This window comes from Equus caballus, chromosome X (assembly GCF_041296265.1).
Source record: "Equus caballus isolate H_3958 breed thoroughbred chromosome X, TB-T2T, whole genome shotgun sequence".
Classification (NCBI taxonomy): Eukaryota; Metazoa; Chordata; class Mammalia; order Perissodactyla; family Equidae; genus Equus; species Equus caballus.
In genome coordinates, this window is record NC_091715.1 from 105281062 (window position 1) to 105300110 (window position 19049).

The window sequence follows — 19049 nt, forward strand, 5'->3', positions numbered from 1 at the left end:
TTTAACGGGAAGAGAATTTCTCACCAGGAAACCCGCACTGTAAGAAATGTTAAAGGAAGTTCTTCAGGCCAAAAGACATTGAAAACAGATGGAAATCTAGATCTACACAAAGAATTAAAGAGCACCAGAAATGGTAATGACTTGGGTAAATATATAAGTATTTTCTTATTATTTATATGTTTTTTAAATTTTATTATTTTTCTTTCTGAAGAAAGTAGCCCTGAGCTAACATCTCTGCCTGTCTTTCTCTATTTCATATGTGGGATGCCTGCCACAGCATGGCTTGATAAGCGGTGTGTAGGTCCACGCCTGGAATCCAAACCCATGAACCCTGGGCTGCTGAAGCAGAGCATGCAAACTTAACCCCTACACCCCCGGGCTGGCGCGTGAATTCCTTTTTTTTTAATTGAGGTAATGGTGGTGTATAACATTATATAAATTTCAGATGTAGGTCATTATATTTTGACTTCTGTATAGACTACATCATACTCACCACCTAAAGTCTAGTTGCCTTCTGTCACCATACAAATGTGCCCTTTTACCCTTTTTGCCCTCCTCCAAGCACCTTCCCCTCTGGTAGCCACCAATCTGTTCTCTGTATCTATGTGTTTGTCTGTTTATCTTCCAAATATGAGTGAAATAATATGGTATTTTTCTTTTGTCATCTGACATTTTGCTTAACGTAATTCCCTCAAGGTCCATCCATGTTGTCAAAAATGGCAAGATTTCATCTTTTTTATGGCTGAGTAGTATTCCATTATATATGTATATGTTCTCAGAGGAATGGCTTTCAGTTTTTCACCATTGAGTCTGATGTTGGCTGTGGGTTTGTCATATATGGACTTTATTATGTTGAGGTACTTCTCTCCCCATTTTTAAATCAGGTTGTTTGCTTTATTCTTGTTGAGTTGTGTGAATTCTTTATATATTTTGGATATTAACCACCTACTGGATATATGATTTGCAAATGTCTTCTCCCAATTGATAGGTTGTCTTTTCGTTTTGTTCGTTCCCTTTGCTGTACAGAAGCTTTTTAGTTTGATATAGTCCCATTTGTTTATTTTTTCTTTTGTTTCCCTTGCCTACGGAGACATATTCAAACAGTCCTCTCCAGGACCAAGTGCATTAGTTTTCCACTGATAAATAAAAAAAACCAAATTACCACAAAAAATGATATAAGGATCAAACTACAGTAACATATCATAAGGTAATCAGGCGAGTGACATCCCATTACCTTGTCCATACTCGAATGGTTAGAAGAAAGTCACAGGTTCATCAAAACACAGAGAGAAGGAAAATACAAGAGTGTGAGTAACAAAAAGGTTCAGGTCACTTAGGGGACTATGTACAATACCTAGGCTCCTCAAAGCTCTGTTCCATTGATGTGGGGGAAGAGAGGCTCATACCCCAGGCCACTGGTTGTCATCCCGGGACTCAGGCTCCAGCCACCTCGCCTTCTCTATTCACTCTGAGCTCCATTCCTCACCTCAGGAGACCTCACGTGCATATACAAGGATACTGAAGCCCATTTATCCCCTGTTCCCTGATACAGCCACCATGACTTGGGTCATCTCCCAGTCCTGGAAGTATAGTACTGGCAGTACTACTCACCCCTCAGAAGTAGAGATCCAATGAAGAGGAGCATGCAGGCCTACTGGGGCTTGGGGCTTGGGGCCGCTCTGGCAGCAAATTCCGGGCCCCAGATACATGGAACATGGTTGGGGGCAGACGATATGGGTTCTGAACGTGCACGTCCCCATCCTCCCACACACTGCACCCTTAGCCATTTGCAGAGAGGTGAGACTGGAAGAGGTTGAGAGTGGAGCTTCTAAAGTGTGGGGTTCATGACAAGTCCCTCCAGCGTGGGTCTCAGAGCAGTACTATGATCAACAACTGGTTCAGCATAGGCACTGTGATAGCCAACCTCCAAGTGCACCCCAGTGATTCCTGCCTCCCAGTGTTCGTGTGCTAGCGTAGTGCCCTACGTCATTTCACAGAGATGACCTATGGGACAAAGCATGTCATGCAGCGATAGAAAACTAAAACAGATGTTGGCACCGAGAGGAGGGTGTTGTGGTAACAAAAACAGGAGAGAGCTAAATAAAACCCTTTAAGATCCCAATCATTTAGAAGCTTACATCCTAGGGGGTGGGAGAGATAGACACATATGTAAATAATGTGATAATATGTTAGGATATGAGATGTGCTACCACAGAATATGAACAAAGGAGGCATTAATGAGACCTAGAGAATCCCTAGGCAGCCTTACTTAAATGCAGAAAGGAGGTCTTATAGCCTCAAACCCATAGCCTTTACTCTTCTCTGAGCCTCTACTCTGGTGAACTAAGACTTCATTTTCCTTAAATAGCTTTCAGTAGATAAAACAAGAGACAATTAACAATTAAATATCATTAACATGCACCAGTGACTTTCTAAATCTAAGAATACTCAGTACTATGTATGTCTGCCATAATAGGAGAAGTCATGTTTTCCTCTTGTAACCCAGATCCTTGGGTATCAGGGTACTCTTGCATAATCTGATGTCAATTCTCTAATCACATCAACCTCATCTCCCATTAGCTAAACACCGAAAATGCTTGTTTTGTTTTGTTTTGAGAAACCATTCTAGTATTTATGCATTTATTTCCACTTTAAAAGTCTGTGATCCATCCATAAACTACATTCTCTTAACCTCCAAGTCCCCAAGTTTCCACATCTGTAAAAGGAAAAAGAGAAAGGACAGATAAGGTATAAATCGACTTAATTGTCAATTTGGTGAGAAACGGTAATCTTCTTGTGACTAATTTTCTTTTCTTTTAACTGTCATATGAAATACAAAAATTTACAACTGAATGAACAGTTAGGTATTAATCATTAAATGTAGTCCTAATTGAATTTCTTATTATAGCTTTGTAAGTAGTCACATTCTCAAAGGAATCCTCTCTTAGTACAAGATGCTGTATTACTGTAACTAAGTGATGAAGGACCAGCTAGTGTTCATTTAAGTCGCTTTTGCCCCTTGTTCTGGTAACTGTGTTCAAAACAAATATTGGTTTTTGCTGCCAAAGCTGATAAATTTCCCACCTGTAGAAGTCTTACAACTACAGCTCAAAGGACTTGTAGTTGTGAATAAAGTACACTTCAGAATATGCTGCATTCTAGACCAGTATATAAGCACATTGTTAACATTAAACTGGCTTGTAGAACTAAGTTTTTTGACTCTTTTTGTTATTTACTATATTGAGAAAATTTAAAAACATAACTGATATATGTCAGGAATGATTGGATGATACACAAAGCTTTACAGAGATACCTGGATTCTCAGAGACTGCTGTTTTCTGGGTCCAGATTTTTTTCAGTTCCTTTTTCTGGCTCTTCATGTCTGACCCCTTCTACTTTCTTCTCCTCACCTCCAGCTTCTTGGGCCTCATCATCAGTTTTCATATTGATATTCACTCGCTTCATTAGTGAAGAATAATATGGACATTAGGGCCAGAACTTTACGGAAAAATAGCCCAATTTATAATCAGTGGTGACAACCAGTACTCTACCCTTGGAGAATCAGGAGGATAGAAGTGGGTGAAGAAAGACTACCTGGACGTGGTTGATACAAGACGTCCAAGGCCCTCACATTTCTGCAGCTTGATAGTTTTCTAACAAACTCAGCTTGTTAGTTTTCTCGGTGGCGTTTTCCCCCTCTATCCAGTAGATCGCAGACCCTGTGCTGCTGATTGTACCCAGCCCTTTGGAGAAGAAGGGATCAGAATCATCTGGATCTGATCGCCTTCTGCATGTTTTCGTCAGAACTTTGTTGGAAAAGTATTCATTTGACTTAAAGACAAATTCTACAGAGAAGCTCATTGGTTCTTCAACCCTCGAAAACTTAATTTTTACATCTTTCAAGTGCTCTAGTACAAGTTCACCATTTTCTTGGATCATCCTACCACGAATATTCACATTTTTAAAAGCCATCAACCAAAAGTGAGGTATGCCATTTGTTTGCCCTTTTCCTTCAGGCTCTTTTCCCATTTCCTCCCAAACTCCTTCCTGAACACCTGCTCCCACTGACACTCACCTTCTGTGGGCTCATGAATTGCACTGAAGATCTCAGAACTCTTATCATACAGGGCTTGGTAGAGGGCAGCATACCTTTAGTCAAGATCATAAAGGTCTTTACAGAATTGGGCTTCTAATACTGCATGTTCGGCCTGAAGTATTTTGAGAGCTTTGACCCTCCCTTTAATGGCTAAAAGCAAGCGCTGGGCACAGCCTGCCTTTGATCAGGATGCACCAACAGGGGCCGCAAGTCCTAAGGACTTTGCTGCCACTTGCCAGCTTCGGTCCCCTTCAGTTCCTCAGGCCCTGGCATCATAGAAGACACGTGCATCAGTCAGGGACCTTGGCCTCCTCTGGCTCCTCTGCCTTCTGGCATGCAGGCCCCTCTGCAGTTTCCTCGGGCACCTGGGGGGAGGTACCCTGCCAGCTGCTCAGCCTACAAGCTCTCCACTCCCTCTGCCAGATGTTCACCCTCCCGAGGCACGGGTCCCTAATTTGGGCTCCTGGGGACCACGCCTCACCACCACACGGCCTGCATGAGGCCGACCCAAGACGTGGTTATCACTAGGAATGCGGTGGAGAAGGGTTTGGGCCAGATCCCAGAATGGAAACGGAAACCCCACCATGGGGGCCTCGCGAGCCCCTAGGACAACTCTGGCGCCCTCCTCCTGTACCTCCTCGACGTGCTCCGCGCCTTCATCCGCATCTTCCTCCTCCTCGCTTTCGTAGTCCTGCTCCTCCTGTTCCTCCTCCAAGTCCTCCTCCTGCTCTGATGACCAGACGTCCCAGTCCTCCTCGACTGTGTGCTCGGCACCCTGCTGCTCATTCTCCACCTCCTGAAGGGCTTTTGTGACCACCTGGGAAACCAGAAAGGCTGCGGCACTTAGAACTACACTTGTCCCTTCTGCAGGAATCACAGGGAGCCTGACGAGTCCGGGGTCGCAGTCCACGCAGCCATCAGCTCTGTGCTGGCTGCCTTGGACCGAATCTCGCCCCTCTGCGGTTGACATGGCAGAAAGGACGACCCAGGCTGCGCCTGGACCTGAGCAGGGATCGGGTTGTCACAACGACTGCAGTGGCAAAGATGGTGGCCGCTGAAGCAACTGCCTCTGAGGGGAGCCTGTGGGCAGCAGAGCCTGCCAGGCAGGGGGCAGTGGGGGCGACAGAGAAGATGGCGGCAAAGGGGACAACAGTCTTCAAGAGTGCCTGTGGAGGCCCTCTGACAGGAAGGGCGGGAGGGCGGCTGGAGGAGCGAGCCGCCAAGACTGTGCCTGAGGTATCAGTGGACAGGGCAGAAAAGAAGCAGATGAGCCAGCGACAGGGGGCGGAGCTTGGACTGGTCAACAAAGGGCTGCTTCCGTCATCGCGAGCTCTAAGCTCATTTGTTGAGAGGTAAGGATTGACATGTCCAGGGTCCAATGAGAGATCAAGGCCTTCAACTTTCCCTGAGGCCTTAGGAGCCTGGGTTACCCTCCAAGCCCACAAGTCTTGCCTTTTTAATTCTACCATTGCAAGCAAAACTACAGGGTCCCTATTTGGTAGCACCCTGCGGTATGCAAACTGCGAGTTGTTCCCCAGTTTCCACCTGGGGACAGCTCATACATACAAGTAGAGACATAGTTAGGTAAGAAAAAAAGATGTATAGATCAAATATCAGCAATGGTTAAAACCTCCCATAAGAGAGAGAAAGAGAATTTGAATGTTTTCAAGTTATTTAAAAAAATGCAAAGTTCAAATTGACTCAGTGACAGTGGAGAGTGGAAGAAGTATTAAAAATCAGAGCTGGAACGTGTTTCTTGAATGCTCCCCAATTCACTTCAAGCCTCCAAACAATGACTAAAGAAAGACAGAGATTCATTTTAAAGGCCTGGGCTAAGCACATACCATTGACTGAATTTTGTGCCCCCGAAATCCATATGTTGAAGTTCTTACTCACAATGTGATGGCATTTGGAGATGGGGGTCTTTGGTAGGAAATGCGGCTTCGATGAGGTCATGAGGGTGGGTTCCACATGGTGGGATTAGTGCCCTTATAAGAAGAGACCAGAGAGCTTGCCCTTCACGGCTTTCCCCCCGCCACCCAACTCCCGTGTGAAGACACAGGAAGAAGGTGGCTGTCTCCATGCCAGGATGAGAGCCTCCGCCAAGAACCTGATCTGCTAGTAGTCTGACCTTGGACTCCCAAGCCTCTAGAACTGGGAGAAATAAATTTCTGTTGTTTAAGCCACCAGGTCTATGGCATTTTGTTACGGCAGCCTGATCAGACTAATACAGCGTGTCAGAAATTAAGAGGACAGACTGCCTAGAATGATTGCTCAGTCCACAGTCCAAGACTTTTTGTTGTCCTGGGCCCCACTTAGCCAAGACCCCAAGTGTAATGAATTCTTAAAATTAAGAAAACTCAACAGCTATTTTATGCTGATTCCATTAACTATTGTCCCTAGGCACAGAAGCAAGGCTGGGTGTTAGTTGTAACTTCAAATTCAGAACATAAGCTTGCTTACTGGAAGGACAGCTTCTTGGAATCCAGGACATCTAACCTGACAGACTCCAATGTTTCAGGGATGGGAAGCATGCATTCTGCAAGTGTGCTACTGGGAATGATGGTGGGAATAGCTGTGGTGGCCACTCTGAGAGTCAGTATGGACACCTACCCCAAATTTGGTTCAAGTTTCAAGACTGGTGACATCATACACACAGACTCACCAAGAGGATATAAAAAGCCATTACTCACATAACGAGACTTTTTGGGGAAAGCAGGGCAGACCTCCCAAGCTGCTCTGAAAGAGACTTGAAAGAGTTAGGAAAGGAGACTGGTTTGGGAGTTTTATTGTGGTTAGCTGAGGGGGCCGGAATGAGAGTCCAAATGCTGACAGGGGCTTGTGTAATCTGACCCTCCCCCGTCACGGGTGCCAAAGGAAAGAGCATATGGTCTTTTTCATGAGCTTGCTCAGATGTGGGGCACTGGCAAAGAGGGAGGGCTAAGGTTTAAAAGCCTTCAGCAGTCAAACGTTAAAAAATAGAGTCAGTCACTTTATTATGATTCACCCCTGACGTCTGACTGATGACTGAAATGTGCCATTTTCATTTAATTGAATTCGAACTTGTTGAAGTAAGCCATTATAGCACTCTATGAGCCCAGCAGCCTGAGGCTGGATACGGAGGCGAAAGTTTCCTTGAACGCTTCTTCAACAGCCCAGCATTGTGTATCCTGAGATGTGAAATAAATGCCTCAGTCACTATCAATAATGTCTGGAGCTCAAAAGTGGATAAGGAATGTCTTGGTGAGGCCTTGGATTGTGGCTTTAGTATGTGTAAAGACACGTGTGATCTTGATTTATATTTTGGGAGTCAGGGGCAAGAGATTCCCAGAGTTCTTTATGCCAAAGGGGACAATCTTGGACAAGGAATTATTGCTGCCATTGGCCGGACCAGACAGCCAGACCAATGCCAATGGTCTCATAGTCTGTAAAAATGTGCCAGTGGGGCTGACTGTTGGCCAGGACATTCAGTGCTAAGGTGACTGCCTGAAGTTTGGTCAGTTGTGCTGGTTAAGGTGTCCTGGTTACGGGATGAGAGCTCCATCAGAGGTGACCAGAGTGGTGGTGATGATTCTAGTCATAAAGTGTAGGAACACCCATTATTGTTCACTCAGGTGATTCCAAGTGGCTCCCCTCGTAGCCAAGGGTCTGAGAGAGGGGTAGCCTCCTCCAGCACCATGGCATATTGCAAGGGAGTGATGACTGGGAAGGTCAGGCCCTCCTGCAAGTGGGATATGCCAGAGTGTCCAGGTTTGCCTCCATCTGTAACAAGGAATCCTTGGTGACTTTGCTGAACTGGCAAGGGTGCTACTACCATAATCTAAAGCCTAACGGGCACCTGGCAACTGAGTGTCACAGGCCCGAGGCCTGTGAGAGCCTCTATTTCCAGGAGAGTTCGGTACATGGCCAGCAATTGCCACTCTAATGTCATAAATCATGTGGTCAAAGAGGGCTGTTTCTTGCATCAGAAGGCCATGGGCAACTTATGGCCATCAAGGGAGGTCCAGAGAGTCCAAGGGGCATGAGAGAAGGTTGCTAAGGCCTTTACAGTGAAGGACTCTCCAGGAGGCCTAATGGGAGTGTCTCTTGTTTTGCAATTTGGACAGATTCTAGAGCCTTTTGATGCAGGGGGTCTCAATCAAGGTGGGCTGATTTTCAAATAGTGTCAATAGGCTTATGTAACATTTGCAAATGAGGAATTGCCCATTGGACCCACAAAGGTCTAAAAGATGTTGGGTTTGTTTTAACATTGTGGGTACTGAGAGTCAATAGCTGATTCTTAGTGTCAGTGATGCAGCGGCCCTTGGTTTACCAAATAATTTTCAGGAATTTAACTAAGGTGGCACGGCCTTGCCCTGTGTGTGTGATAATGGCCCATCCCCTTTTTGTAAGCTCCTATGTGAGTATTTATATGTCCTGAGTGAGAGTTTCAAATGCATCTCCTCGGAGGAGGATGTCATCCATGTAATGTCATACCTGTGATCCTAGACAAATGTGGATGCAGATAAAATCTTGCCTGCAAAGATTGTGTACAATGGCAATTGTTGAGGTACCCCATGTGTGGCCAGGTAAATGTGTATTGTGTCCCTTCGGAAGTGAAGGTGTGCTGTAGCCGAGAGGCCACTGAGATAGGCACTCAACTGGACACGTTAGCCAAATCTGTAATAGCAAAACCTTTAGCACTGCTGATTGGATGGAGTCAGTAATTTCAGTAATGTTGGGTAAGGGGACCTTAACAAGGGAGACCCGGCACTGAGGTGCTAAGGCTGTGGTCATCTATCCTGAGGTGCCATTCTTTCTTTCCTAGTTTAAAAACAGGCCAAATTGGAGATGATTAAATGGAGAAGCAGTGCAGATAATGACCCTTTCTCTATGTAGCACTTATATAATGGATTTCAATCCTTGTAGGCCCTGTTTTATTTTATGTTAGCCCATAAACAGTATTTTCAGCGAGGATAGTCCATTAGGTCCCCTTTTGTTAAGCCAATTTGTCAGCGGCAAAGACTTAATTTAACTTTATTACTAATTGTGTCAGAGTGCCTATGCCCACTGTAGGCTATTTTAAAGCAATGGGTGTTACGACCATGAAGAATTGAGGCAAGGCAATACTTCCAGTGCATAAAGCACGATAAACCTATTTGCCCTCTATTTTATATTCAGTAGCTCCCTTAGGATTATAGGGGCTTCCTTTTAAAATTTAGTAGGATCCCCAAGTATTACTGTAATTTGAGCCCTAGCATTGATTAAGAACATAAAGTTTTCCTAAATGATGCATTTGAGCAGATGTTGAAGTTAATTCACAATTTATTTGTAGAGGTGTAGAGTCAATCAGCATCTTTTATTATTATTATTATCATAGTAAAATTCACATAACATAAAATTCTCCGTTTTAAAGGGTGCATGTCAGTGGCATTTAGTACATTCACAATGTTGAGCAGCCATCCCCACTGTCTAGTTCCAAAATAAATCATCACCCCAAAAGGAAACCCTATATCCATTAATCAGTCTCTCCCCACTTCCCTCTCACTGCCTCCAGGCTCTGGAAACCACCAATTTGCTTTCTCCTTCTATGCGTGTACCTTTTCTGGATATTTGATACAAATGAAATCATACAATATGTGACCTTTTGTGTCTGGCCTCTCTCACTTAGCATAATGATTTCGAGGCTCATCCGTTGTGTTGCATGTATCAGCACTTCCTTCCCTTTTATGGTTGAATGATGTTCCACTGTGTGGATATGCCACTTTTGTTTATCCACTCATCAGCTGACGGGCATTGGGATATTTCCTCCTTTTGGTTACTGTGAATAGGGCTGCTATGAACATTCCTATACAAGTTCTTGTTTGAATAAATGCTTTCAGTTCTTTTGGGTATATACCTAAGAGTGGAATTGCTGAGTCTGTCCTATGATAATTCTACATTTAACTATTTGAGGAAGTGTGAAACTGTTTTCCAGTGGCTGCATCATTTCCCATTCCCGCCAGTAATGTACAAGTGTTCCAATTTCTCCACATCCTGGTCAATATGTTTTATTTTCCATTAAAAAAATTCCATTATACTCATCCATGTGGCATTACATGGTGATTTTTTTTGCATTTCCCTAGTGTCTAATGATGTCAAGCTGATTTTCATGTCCTTAATGCACATTTGTGTATCTTTTTTGGAGAAATTAGTATTCGCATCCTATGCCCATTTTTTTTTTTCCTATGCCCGTTTTTATTTTTTTTTAAAGATTGGCACCTGAGCTAATATCTGTTGTCAATCTTCTTTTTTCTTCTTCTTCTTCTTCTCCTTCTTCTTCTCCTCCTCCTCCTCCCCCTCCCCCTCCTCCTCCTCCTCCTCCTCCTTCTCCCCAAATCCCCCCAGTACATAGTTGTATATTCTAGTTGTAAGTCCTCTGGTTGTGCTGTGTGGGACACCGCCTCAGCATGGTTTGATGAGTGGTGCCATGTCGGTGGCGCCCAGGATCCGAAGCGGCAAAACCCTGAGCTGTGGAAGTGGAGTGCGTGAACTTAACCACTCAGCGACAGGGCCAGCCCCTATGCCCATTTTTAAATTGGATTCTTTGTCTACTTGTTGAGTTGTAAATGTTCTTTACATATTCTGGATTCTAGATCCTTATTAGATATATGCTTGCCACAAGATTTTTATTCCATTCAGTAGTCTGTGTTTCTGGTTTCTTGTTAATGTCTTCTGATGCAAAAACGTTTTTAATTTTGATCAAATTCACTTACCCAATTTTTACTTTTGTTACTCCTGCTTTCACCATCATATCTGAGAATCCATTGCCAAATCAAAAGTCATGAAGACTTACCCCTTTTAAATGGCTGAATTATGTGCCTTCAAATTCATATGTTGAATCTCTAAGCCCCATTAGCTCAGAATGTGACTGTATTTGGTGACTGGACCTTTAAAATGGCAATTAAGGTCAAATGAGGTCATATGGGTGGGCCACAACCCGATATGACTGGTGTCCTAAAAAAGAAGAGAAAATGTGGATGTACAAAGACACACCAGAGATGTGTACACAAGGAGGAAAGATCATGTAAGGATACAGCAAGAAGGTGGCCATCCGCAAGCCAAAGAAACGACCCTCAGAAGAAACTAAAGCTGCCAACACCTTGATCTCAGACTTCTAGCCTCCAGAACTGTGAGGATGTAAATTTATGTTGTTTAAGCCGCCTAGTCTGTGGTGTTTTGTGATGGCAACCCTAGCACAATAATATACTCCTATATCTTTTTCTAAGAGTCTTATGGTTTTAGCTATTACAGCCAGGTCCTTGATCCACTTAGAGTTAATCTTTGGATAGGGTGCAATGTAGGTGTCCAACTTTGTTCTTTTGCATATGGACATCTTGTTTGCCTAGTACCATGTCTTTTGAAAGGACTATTCTTTCTCCCCATGGGATGATTTGGCTTCCTTGCTGAAAACCAGCTGACCATAAATATATGGATTTATGGTGGACTCCCAATTCTATTCCATTGATCTACATGTCTATAATTATTCCACTACCACACTGTTTTGATTGCTGTAACTGTGGTAAGTTTTGATACAGGGAAGTGGACTTCTCCACTTTTCTTTTTCTAGATTGTTTTAGCTATTCGTGGCCCTTTGTGATTCCACATGAATTTTAGGATCAGCTTTTTCATTGTGCAGAAAATGTCACTGGATTTTTGAAAGGGATTCCATTTAATCTGCAGATCTCTTTACATAGGTTTCCTATCTGTATATTAAGACCTAAATTTTCCAGTGCTGCCTTGACACCTTTGAGCCTCATAATACCCTGCAGGCCCAACTGTGATTTCCCTTGCTCTCACCCAGAATGCCCCTTTCCCACCAGGAAGTGTTCCTCATGCAGCTGGTTCTCTTATCAACTAGATTAGCTGTGCCTCCTCTGTTGCTGCACCCAACAGGTTATACCTCTCCGCCAGCCCATGAAATTATTCAAATAAGCCAATCATATCCTCTTTCGGGAAGCAAGGTGTGCCTTATCTTCCCGTTACTACAAAATCTACTTCCCATAGTCTCTGCCAGTTAACTCTTCTCCTGAGTACAACTCCCGTGTTGCCCTGCATGGCATGCCTTGTTCTTCTCCCCTCCCCCTCGGCTGTGAGTATATGTGACTAAAAAACAGCTGTCAATCGTATCTGTCCAGTGCCAATGTCGTGTGCTTGGCCATCCCACACCATTTTGGGTGGGGGAATCCCCTCCTTCACCAATGGGGTGAATAGGAGGTAAACAGAATGTTTGGTGTCACAAACAGGGTGGCGCAACCACAATCCAGAATACTTGAACAGCTTTAACTAACTGCTCCTTTGCTAACTAAATGGTTTGTTAGTTTAGGGTGAAGGCGGCCTGGAATGGAACTGCCAGGGCTGCCTGGATTGTACCTTTTCTAATGCCGTGTTGTCTCTCTCGGGCTCTGCCATCTCCTCCCACCCTAAACTGCTGTTCTAGCCGCTGAGGAGAAAATTATTGTTAATCGACTATATCCTGGCACGAGGTGCAGCGGGGTGCCACCTGTGTCTGGCAGGTGGTCTCTGGAACCCCACCATCCAGTCTGAGGCTGGGCGGGGATTATTAATAAGCCTGTAGAGAGGATGACCGGGGGCTGTTCTGCCAATAGTGACTGGGGGTGGTGATGACACAGCATCTTAACTGCTCCACACTGAGTCCCACTTTTAGGGGATGGGCTAGAGCCTTTGGACATAAAGATTCTAGAGTACCATATCTAGCCTGGTGACTGGAGATGGATCATGGGTGGAGATCATATGGCCATCATCCAGGGAAGAAGTCACCCTGGGACAGGTCCAGGTTGACCTTCTAAAGGCTTGCAGAAAGGCATAGCTCCAAGCCATTCACAAAGGAAGAATTAAAAATTATGGCTCCCCAGATGCCTCTCAAGAGTTCCCTTTTTTTCAAGCAAGGGTAGCAACCTTGCCTGTCTCCTTTGCTGCTGCTTCCCTAGCACATGTGATTTTGTTGGCTTGTGTGTTCTATATATATCAGTTAGGTCTAGTTGTTTATAGTGTTGTTCAGTTCCTCAATTTCCTTATCGATCTTCTGTCTATGTGCCTATACCTCATTGAAAGTTGGGTCTTCAATTATTATTTAGAACTATGCATTTCTCCCTTCAATTCTGTCAGTTTTTGCTTCATATATTTGGGAAGGCTGTGTTAGGTCCATATAGAGTCATAATTGTTATATCTTCTTGATGTACTGACTCTTTTATTAGTATATAAAGTCCTTGTTGGACTATGTAACAACTTTTTCTTAAAGTCTATTTCATCTGATATCAGTATAGCCACCCTACCTCTTGCTTTGATACCATTTGCATGGAATATCATTTTCCATCCTTTTCTTTTCAGCCCATGTGTCTTTGGATCTAGAGTGAGTCTCTTGTAGGCAACATATAGTTGGATCATGTTTCTTGTTAATTCCTTTTGCCAATCTCTGTCTTTTCATTGGACGGTATAATACACCGGTACTGTAGTAATTACTGGTAAGCAAGGACTCTGTTCTGCCATTTTGCTATTCATTTTCCATATGTCATCCTTTTTTTCTTCCTTAATTTCTCAATGATTGCCTTTTTCTCTGACTAATTGAAATTTTCTAGTGTCTAATTATAATTCCCTTATCACTTCTTTTTCTTTACATTTTTTTCTTTAGTTTTTTTATGGTTACCCTGGGGGTTATAATTAACATCTTAACTTTATAACAATCAAGTTTGTATTTATACCAAGAGAGTTTCCATAGTATTCAAAAGCTCTGCTCCTTTCTTTGGTTATTGTGACAAACTAAGTGTTTGTATATTCTGTGCCCATTAACAGAGATCTATAACTATGGTTTTATACATTCATATTTTAAATCATATATGAGAACAAAAAGAGGAGCTACAAACAAAAATGCAGTAACACTGGCTTTTTTATTTACCTCTGTAGTTACCTCTGCTGTTGTGGTTTATTTCTTCGTATTGCTTCAAAAAAGTGTGCAGTGTTCTTTCAATTCAGCCTGAAGGACTCCATTTAGTACTTTTTGTAGGGCAGGCTTACTAGTGATGTATTCCCTTAGTTTTTGTTTATCTTGAAATGTCTTTATTTCTCCTTCATTTTCCACATATGTGGAATTCTTGGTTGACAGGTTTTCTTTTTGTTTGTTCTGCACTTTTAATATGCCATTCCAATGCTTCCTGTCCTCCATGATTTCTATAGAGAAATTGGCATAAATCTTACTGAGGATCACTTGTACGTAAGGAGTTGTTTCTACTGCTGCTTTCAAGATTTCTTCTTTGTCTTTTGGCAATTTGATCATGATGTGTCTTGGGGTGGATCTCTGAGTTTATCTTGCTTGGAGTTTGTTGAGCTTATTAGATGTGTAGACTCATGGTTTTCCTCCAATTTGGGAGGCTTTCAGACATTACTTTTTCAAATATTTTCTGTCCCTTTTCCCCTCCTTTCCCTCTGGAACTCTCACTATGTGTGCATTGATACACTTGATGATGGACGTAAGTCTCTTAGGCTTTGCTCATTTTTCTTCATTCTTTGCTTTTTCTACTCCTCTTTTCCTTTCCTGAGACTGGACTCCTCAACTGACATTTTAAAATTCTCTGATTCTTTTTTTTAAAAAAGATTTTAATTTTCCCTTTTCTCCCAAAAGCCCCCCGGTACATAGTTGTAGATTTTACTTGTGGGTCCTTCTAGTTGTGGCATGTGGGATGCTACCTCAGCATGGCCTGATGAGCGGTGCCATGTCTGCGCCCAGGATCTGAACTGGTGAAACCCTGGGCTGCTGAAGCCGAGCGCACGAACTTAACCACTTGGCCACGGGGCTGGCCCCTGCTGATTCTTTTTATCTTGGTGAAATCTGCTGTTGAACATCTTTTATAAATTTTTTACTTCACTTGCTGTACTTTGCAGCTGAAGAATTCTATTTTGTTCCTATTTATAATTTCTTTCTCTTACTCATATACCCTATTTGGTGAGACATCTTTCTCATTGTTTCCTAGTTCTTTGATCATTGTTTCCTTTCATTCATTGAGCATATTGAGGACTGCATTTAAAGTCTTTTTTCTAGTAATCCAAAGCTTGTGCTTTTTCTCAGACAATTTATGTTAATCAACTTTTTTTCTGTGAACAGGACATACATCCCTCCTTTTTTCCCCCTCAGCTTTATTGAGGTATAATTTATAAACAAAATTTGCATATTTTGAGGTGTGTAACGTGATAGTTTGATATATGTATACATTATTAAATGATTACCAGAGTCAAGCTGACAAATACGTTTATCACTTGACATAGGTAACAAGTTTTTAGGGGAAAAGGAGGTGTGAGAGAACACTAACATCTACTCTCTTAGCAAATCTCCAGTATACTATACAATATTTTTAATTATACTCATCATGCTGTACATCAGATCTCTAGAACTTATTTATCTTTTAGCTGATAAATTGTACCCTTTGATGACCTACTTCACAAAGAAGAACAAAGCTGGAGGCATCACACATCCTGATTTCAAATTTTCTTACAAAGCTATAGTAATCAACAGTATGGTACTAGCATAAAAACAGATACATAGACCAATGGAACAAAATAGAAAGCCCAGAAATAGACCCACACATATATGCTCAACTATTAGACAAGGGCTCCGAGAACACACAGTAAGGAAAGGATAGTCTCTTCAATAAATAGTTCTGGGAAAATTCGATATCCATATGCAAAAGCGTGAAATTTGACCCTTATCTTATACAATACCTCAAAGTTAACACGAAACGGATTAAAGACTTAAGAAATTGGTAAAACATAGGAGGTAAGCTCCTTGACATCAGTCTGGCAATGAATTTTTGGATTTGACAGCAAAATAAAAAATAAACAAGTGGGACTACATCAAACTAAAATGCTTCTGCGCAGCAAAGGAAACAATCAACAAAATGAAAGGTCAACCTACCTACAGAGTGGAAGAAAATATTTGCAAACATCATATCTGATAAGAGTTCAGTATCCAAAATATAAAAAGAACTCAATCAACTCAATACCAAAAAACAAACAAACAAAACACCAAATAACCCAACTAATAAATGGGCACAACACCTGCATAGACACTTTTCTAAAGAAGATATACTACTGGCCAATAGGTATGAGAAAAGGTGTTCAACATCACTAATCATCAGGGAAATACAAATTGAAACCATAATAAGATATCACTTCACACCTCTTAGGATGGCTCTTATCAAAAAGACAAGAGTTAACAAGTGTTGGCAAAAGCAAGAGTGTGGAAAAAGGGAACCCTTGTGCACTGTTGGTGGGAATGTAAAATGGTGGAGCCACTATGGAAAACCGTATCTAGGTTCCTCAAGAAATTAAACATAGAACTACCATATGATCCAGCAACTCCACTCCTGGGAATATATCCAAATGAAGTAATTTCTGCTCTCCTATGTTCATTGATGCATTATTTACAATAGCCAAGATATGGAAACAACCTAAGTGTCCATGGATAGATGAATGAATAAAGAAAATGTGAGAAATATATATATATACACACACAAAAACAAACACACATTTTATGAAGTTATATAAAAATTATTCTTAAAAGTTTCTGAAAAATTCATTAAAAAAGTATCATTCTTCCCTTTATTAGGGTAAAAGTGCGAGGAACAGGAACAGAGACAAAAGATCAATTGTGGATTCTCCTTCCTTCAGACTTCATGTGTCCCTCAAGAAATCTCTACTGACAGAGCTTAAAAGGGAGCCAGCTGGAAAGGCAAAATGGGGTTGGCGGAGTCCCAGCAACATAGAGAAGAATACAGTATATTGAGCTCAGATATGTGGATAACTTTTACCTCACATCTACATCTTCCTACAGCATCCTGATGAAGGATGCAAACAGCATGTCTTTGAAAACAAAATAAACACAGAGATAACTGCAGCATTCACTTCCAAAAACACGAGGAAAAAACCCACAACCTGTGTTAGGAGCTTGTACTTTATGTTTATATAATAAATAGGGAACCATTTAAAGATTTTAATTAGCAGTATAGAGACAGGAAATGTATTATAGTTGGCTAATTTTGCATAGAAAAGTTACATATACCTGGTGACTTTTCTTCTTTCTCACGTGACCACATAAAAGTTCAGAATTTAGATAAAAAGCTTCCTTCTCTATGTATTTGAATAATATTCCAGCCTCAGGCACACTCAGAACCTTTGCCTGAGTCCCAGACGGGGCATTCCTCTCAGATGGGGCAGTTTTTCTACCTGAAGGATTTAAAAATATCCTCAAGACTTTGCAAGAGTTGGGAGATCTAGAGGTATAATCTGTGTAAAAATTGTGTAGAGGTAGAAACCTTCTATCACTCATAAACGTATTTGGAGGGGTGTATAAAGGTTATCCTGACTTAACTTTAGGCAAACCATAAACAGCAACTATACACAAAGCATTTTCCAATCCCCTAGGTTTTTAACTGGATAAGTGGCCCCGCAGAGGCAGGACCTGCTGCTTTTAGGGAGGTGTAGTAGTTAAGCGTCTCAAGCCAGACTGCCTGGGTAAAAATCCCAGCTCACTTACAGAGTGTGAGATCTTGGGCTCAGGAGTGAATATCTCCAGTCTTGGCTCATATTATCATTCTCAATTTCCCCATCAGTAAATGAGGTAAAAAAAACCAATCTCTTCCTCATAGGATTACTGTGCAGCTTTAATGGGTTAATACTTATAAAGGGCCTGCTTCACATAGGGTTTGGCACAGAATAAGTGCGAACTAATGTCTGATGTACATCACCAAATGAACACATTCCATGCTCACTGCTTCAGCTGCACAGATCATCTTTTAATCTCCCAAACATGCTATGTTCTCTCTCTTCCTCTGGACCTTTGCTCATTTTCATTCCCTTGACTAGATCTTATCTACTGCTCTGGCTTCCATTGCCTTTCTAACCCCTAATCACTCTTTATGCCCCAACTTAGATATCTTTCCTGAGAAGCCTCTTCTCCCTTAAGACTGGGTTACTTGTTTCCTTTATTTTTTAATAAAGTGAAAATCAGATAACACAAAATTCATGATTTTAATCAGTTTAAAATGTACAAACCATTGCTTTGAGTACATTCACAATGTTGTGCAACCATCACCTCTATCTAGTTTCAGAACATTTTCATCACCTCAAAAAGTAACTCTATACCCAACAAGCAGTTATACCCTGTTCTCTCCTATCACTAAACCCTGGTAACCACTAATCTCCTTTCTGTCATTATGGACTTGCCTAATCTGGACATTTCATATAAATGGACTCATGCAATATGTGGCATTTTGTGTGCATGTTATATCTTGTAATTATCTTTTTAATTATGCACTTTCTTCTCATTCTAAAAAAATACTCACTTCATGCATGATTTTGTATAACTATGGAGGAGCGTCCTCCAAATTGTATGCATTTCTTGCCTGACAGAACCTGTTTTGGACTCTGCCTGAAAGAAACTAAGACTCCTCAGGCATACTGCCTGTACCAATCCAGCGACATACACAAAGATTTTACACCATGACCGAAGGAGTTTTATCCCAGGAATATAATGTTACTTTACCATATAAAAATCACAGTGTAATATGTCATATTAATAGAATAGCAGATAAAACCTCATGATCATCTTAAGAGATGTAGAAAAAGCCTTTACCACAATCCAACACCCTTTCATGATAAAAACTCTCAACAAACTAGGATGAGAAGATATCTTCTTCAACCAAATGAAAGCCATCTTTGAAAAACCCACAATGACATCATACTTAATAGTGCAGTTGTTCAGAAGACAACCCACAGAATTGGAGAAAATATCTGCAAATCACATATCTGATAAGGTACTTTTATCGAGAATGTATAAATAACTCTTACAAATAAATAATGAATAGGTAATCCAATTAAAATGGGAAAATAATTTAAAGACATTTTTCCAAAAAACCCCATAAAA

The 19049-nt window shown here is 41.7% G+C and overlaps 1 protein-coding gene across 3 annotated transcripts in view; it reads right to left on the bottom strand.

Annotated features, from left to right (window-relative positions):
- Window positions 1-260: 260 nt before the first annotated feature.
- Window positions 261-19049, bottom strand: part of LOC138921839 (glutamic acid-rich protein-like) — a 28965-nt gene continuing 10176 nt past the window's right edge. For 2 of the 3 annotated variants that reach the window (XR_011434729.1, XR_011434728.1), the window contains exons 3-5: window positions 4731-4913; window positions 3314-3459; window positions 262-2716 (exon numbers count right to left, since the gene is read on the bottom strand). Coding sequence is in view for 1 of the 3 variants with exons in the window: in XM_070257361.1 (XP_070113462.1) it covers window positions 3322-3459; window positions 4731-5066 (474 nt within the window). In the remaining 2 variants the exon portion in view is untranslated. Of the gene's footprint in view, window positions 2717-3313; window positions 3460-4730; window positions 5379-19049 lie in introns of those variants that run through there. The other variant, XM_070257361.1, reaches the window with a different exon arrangement.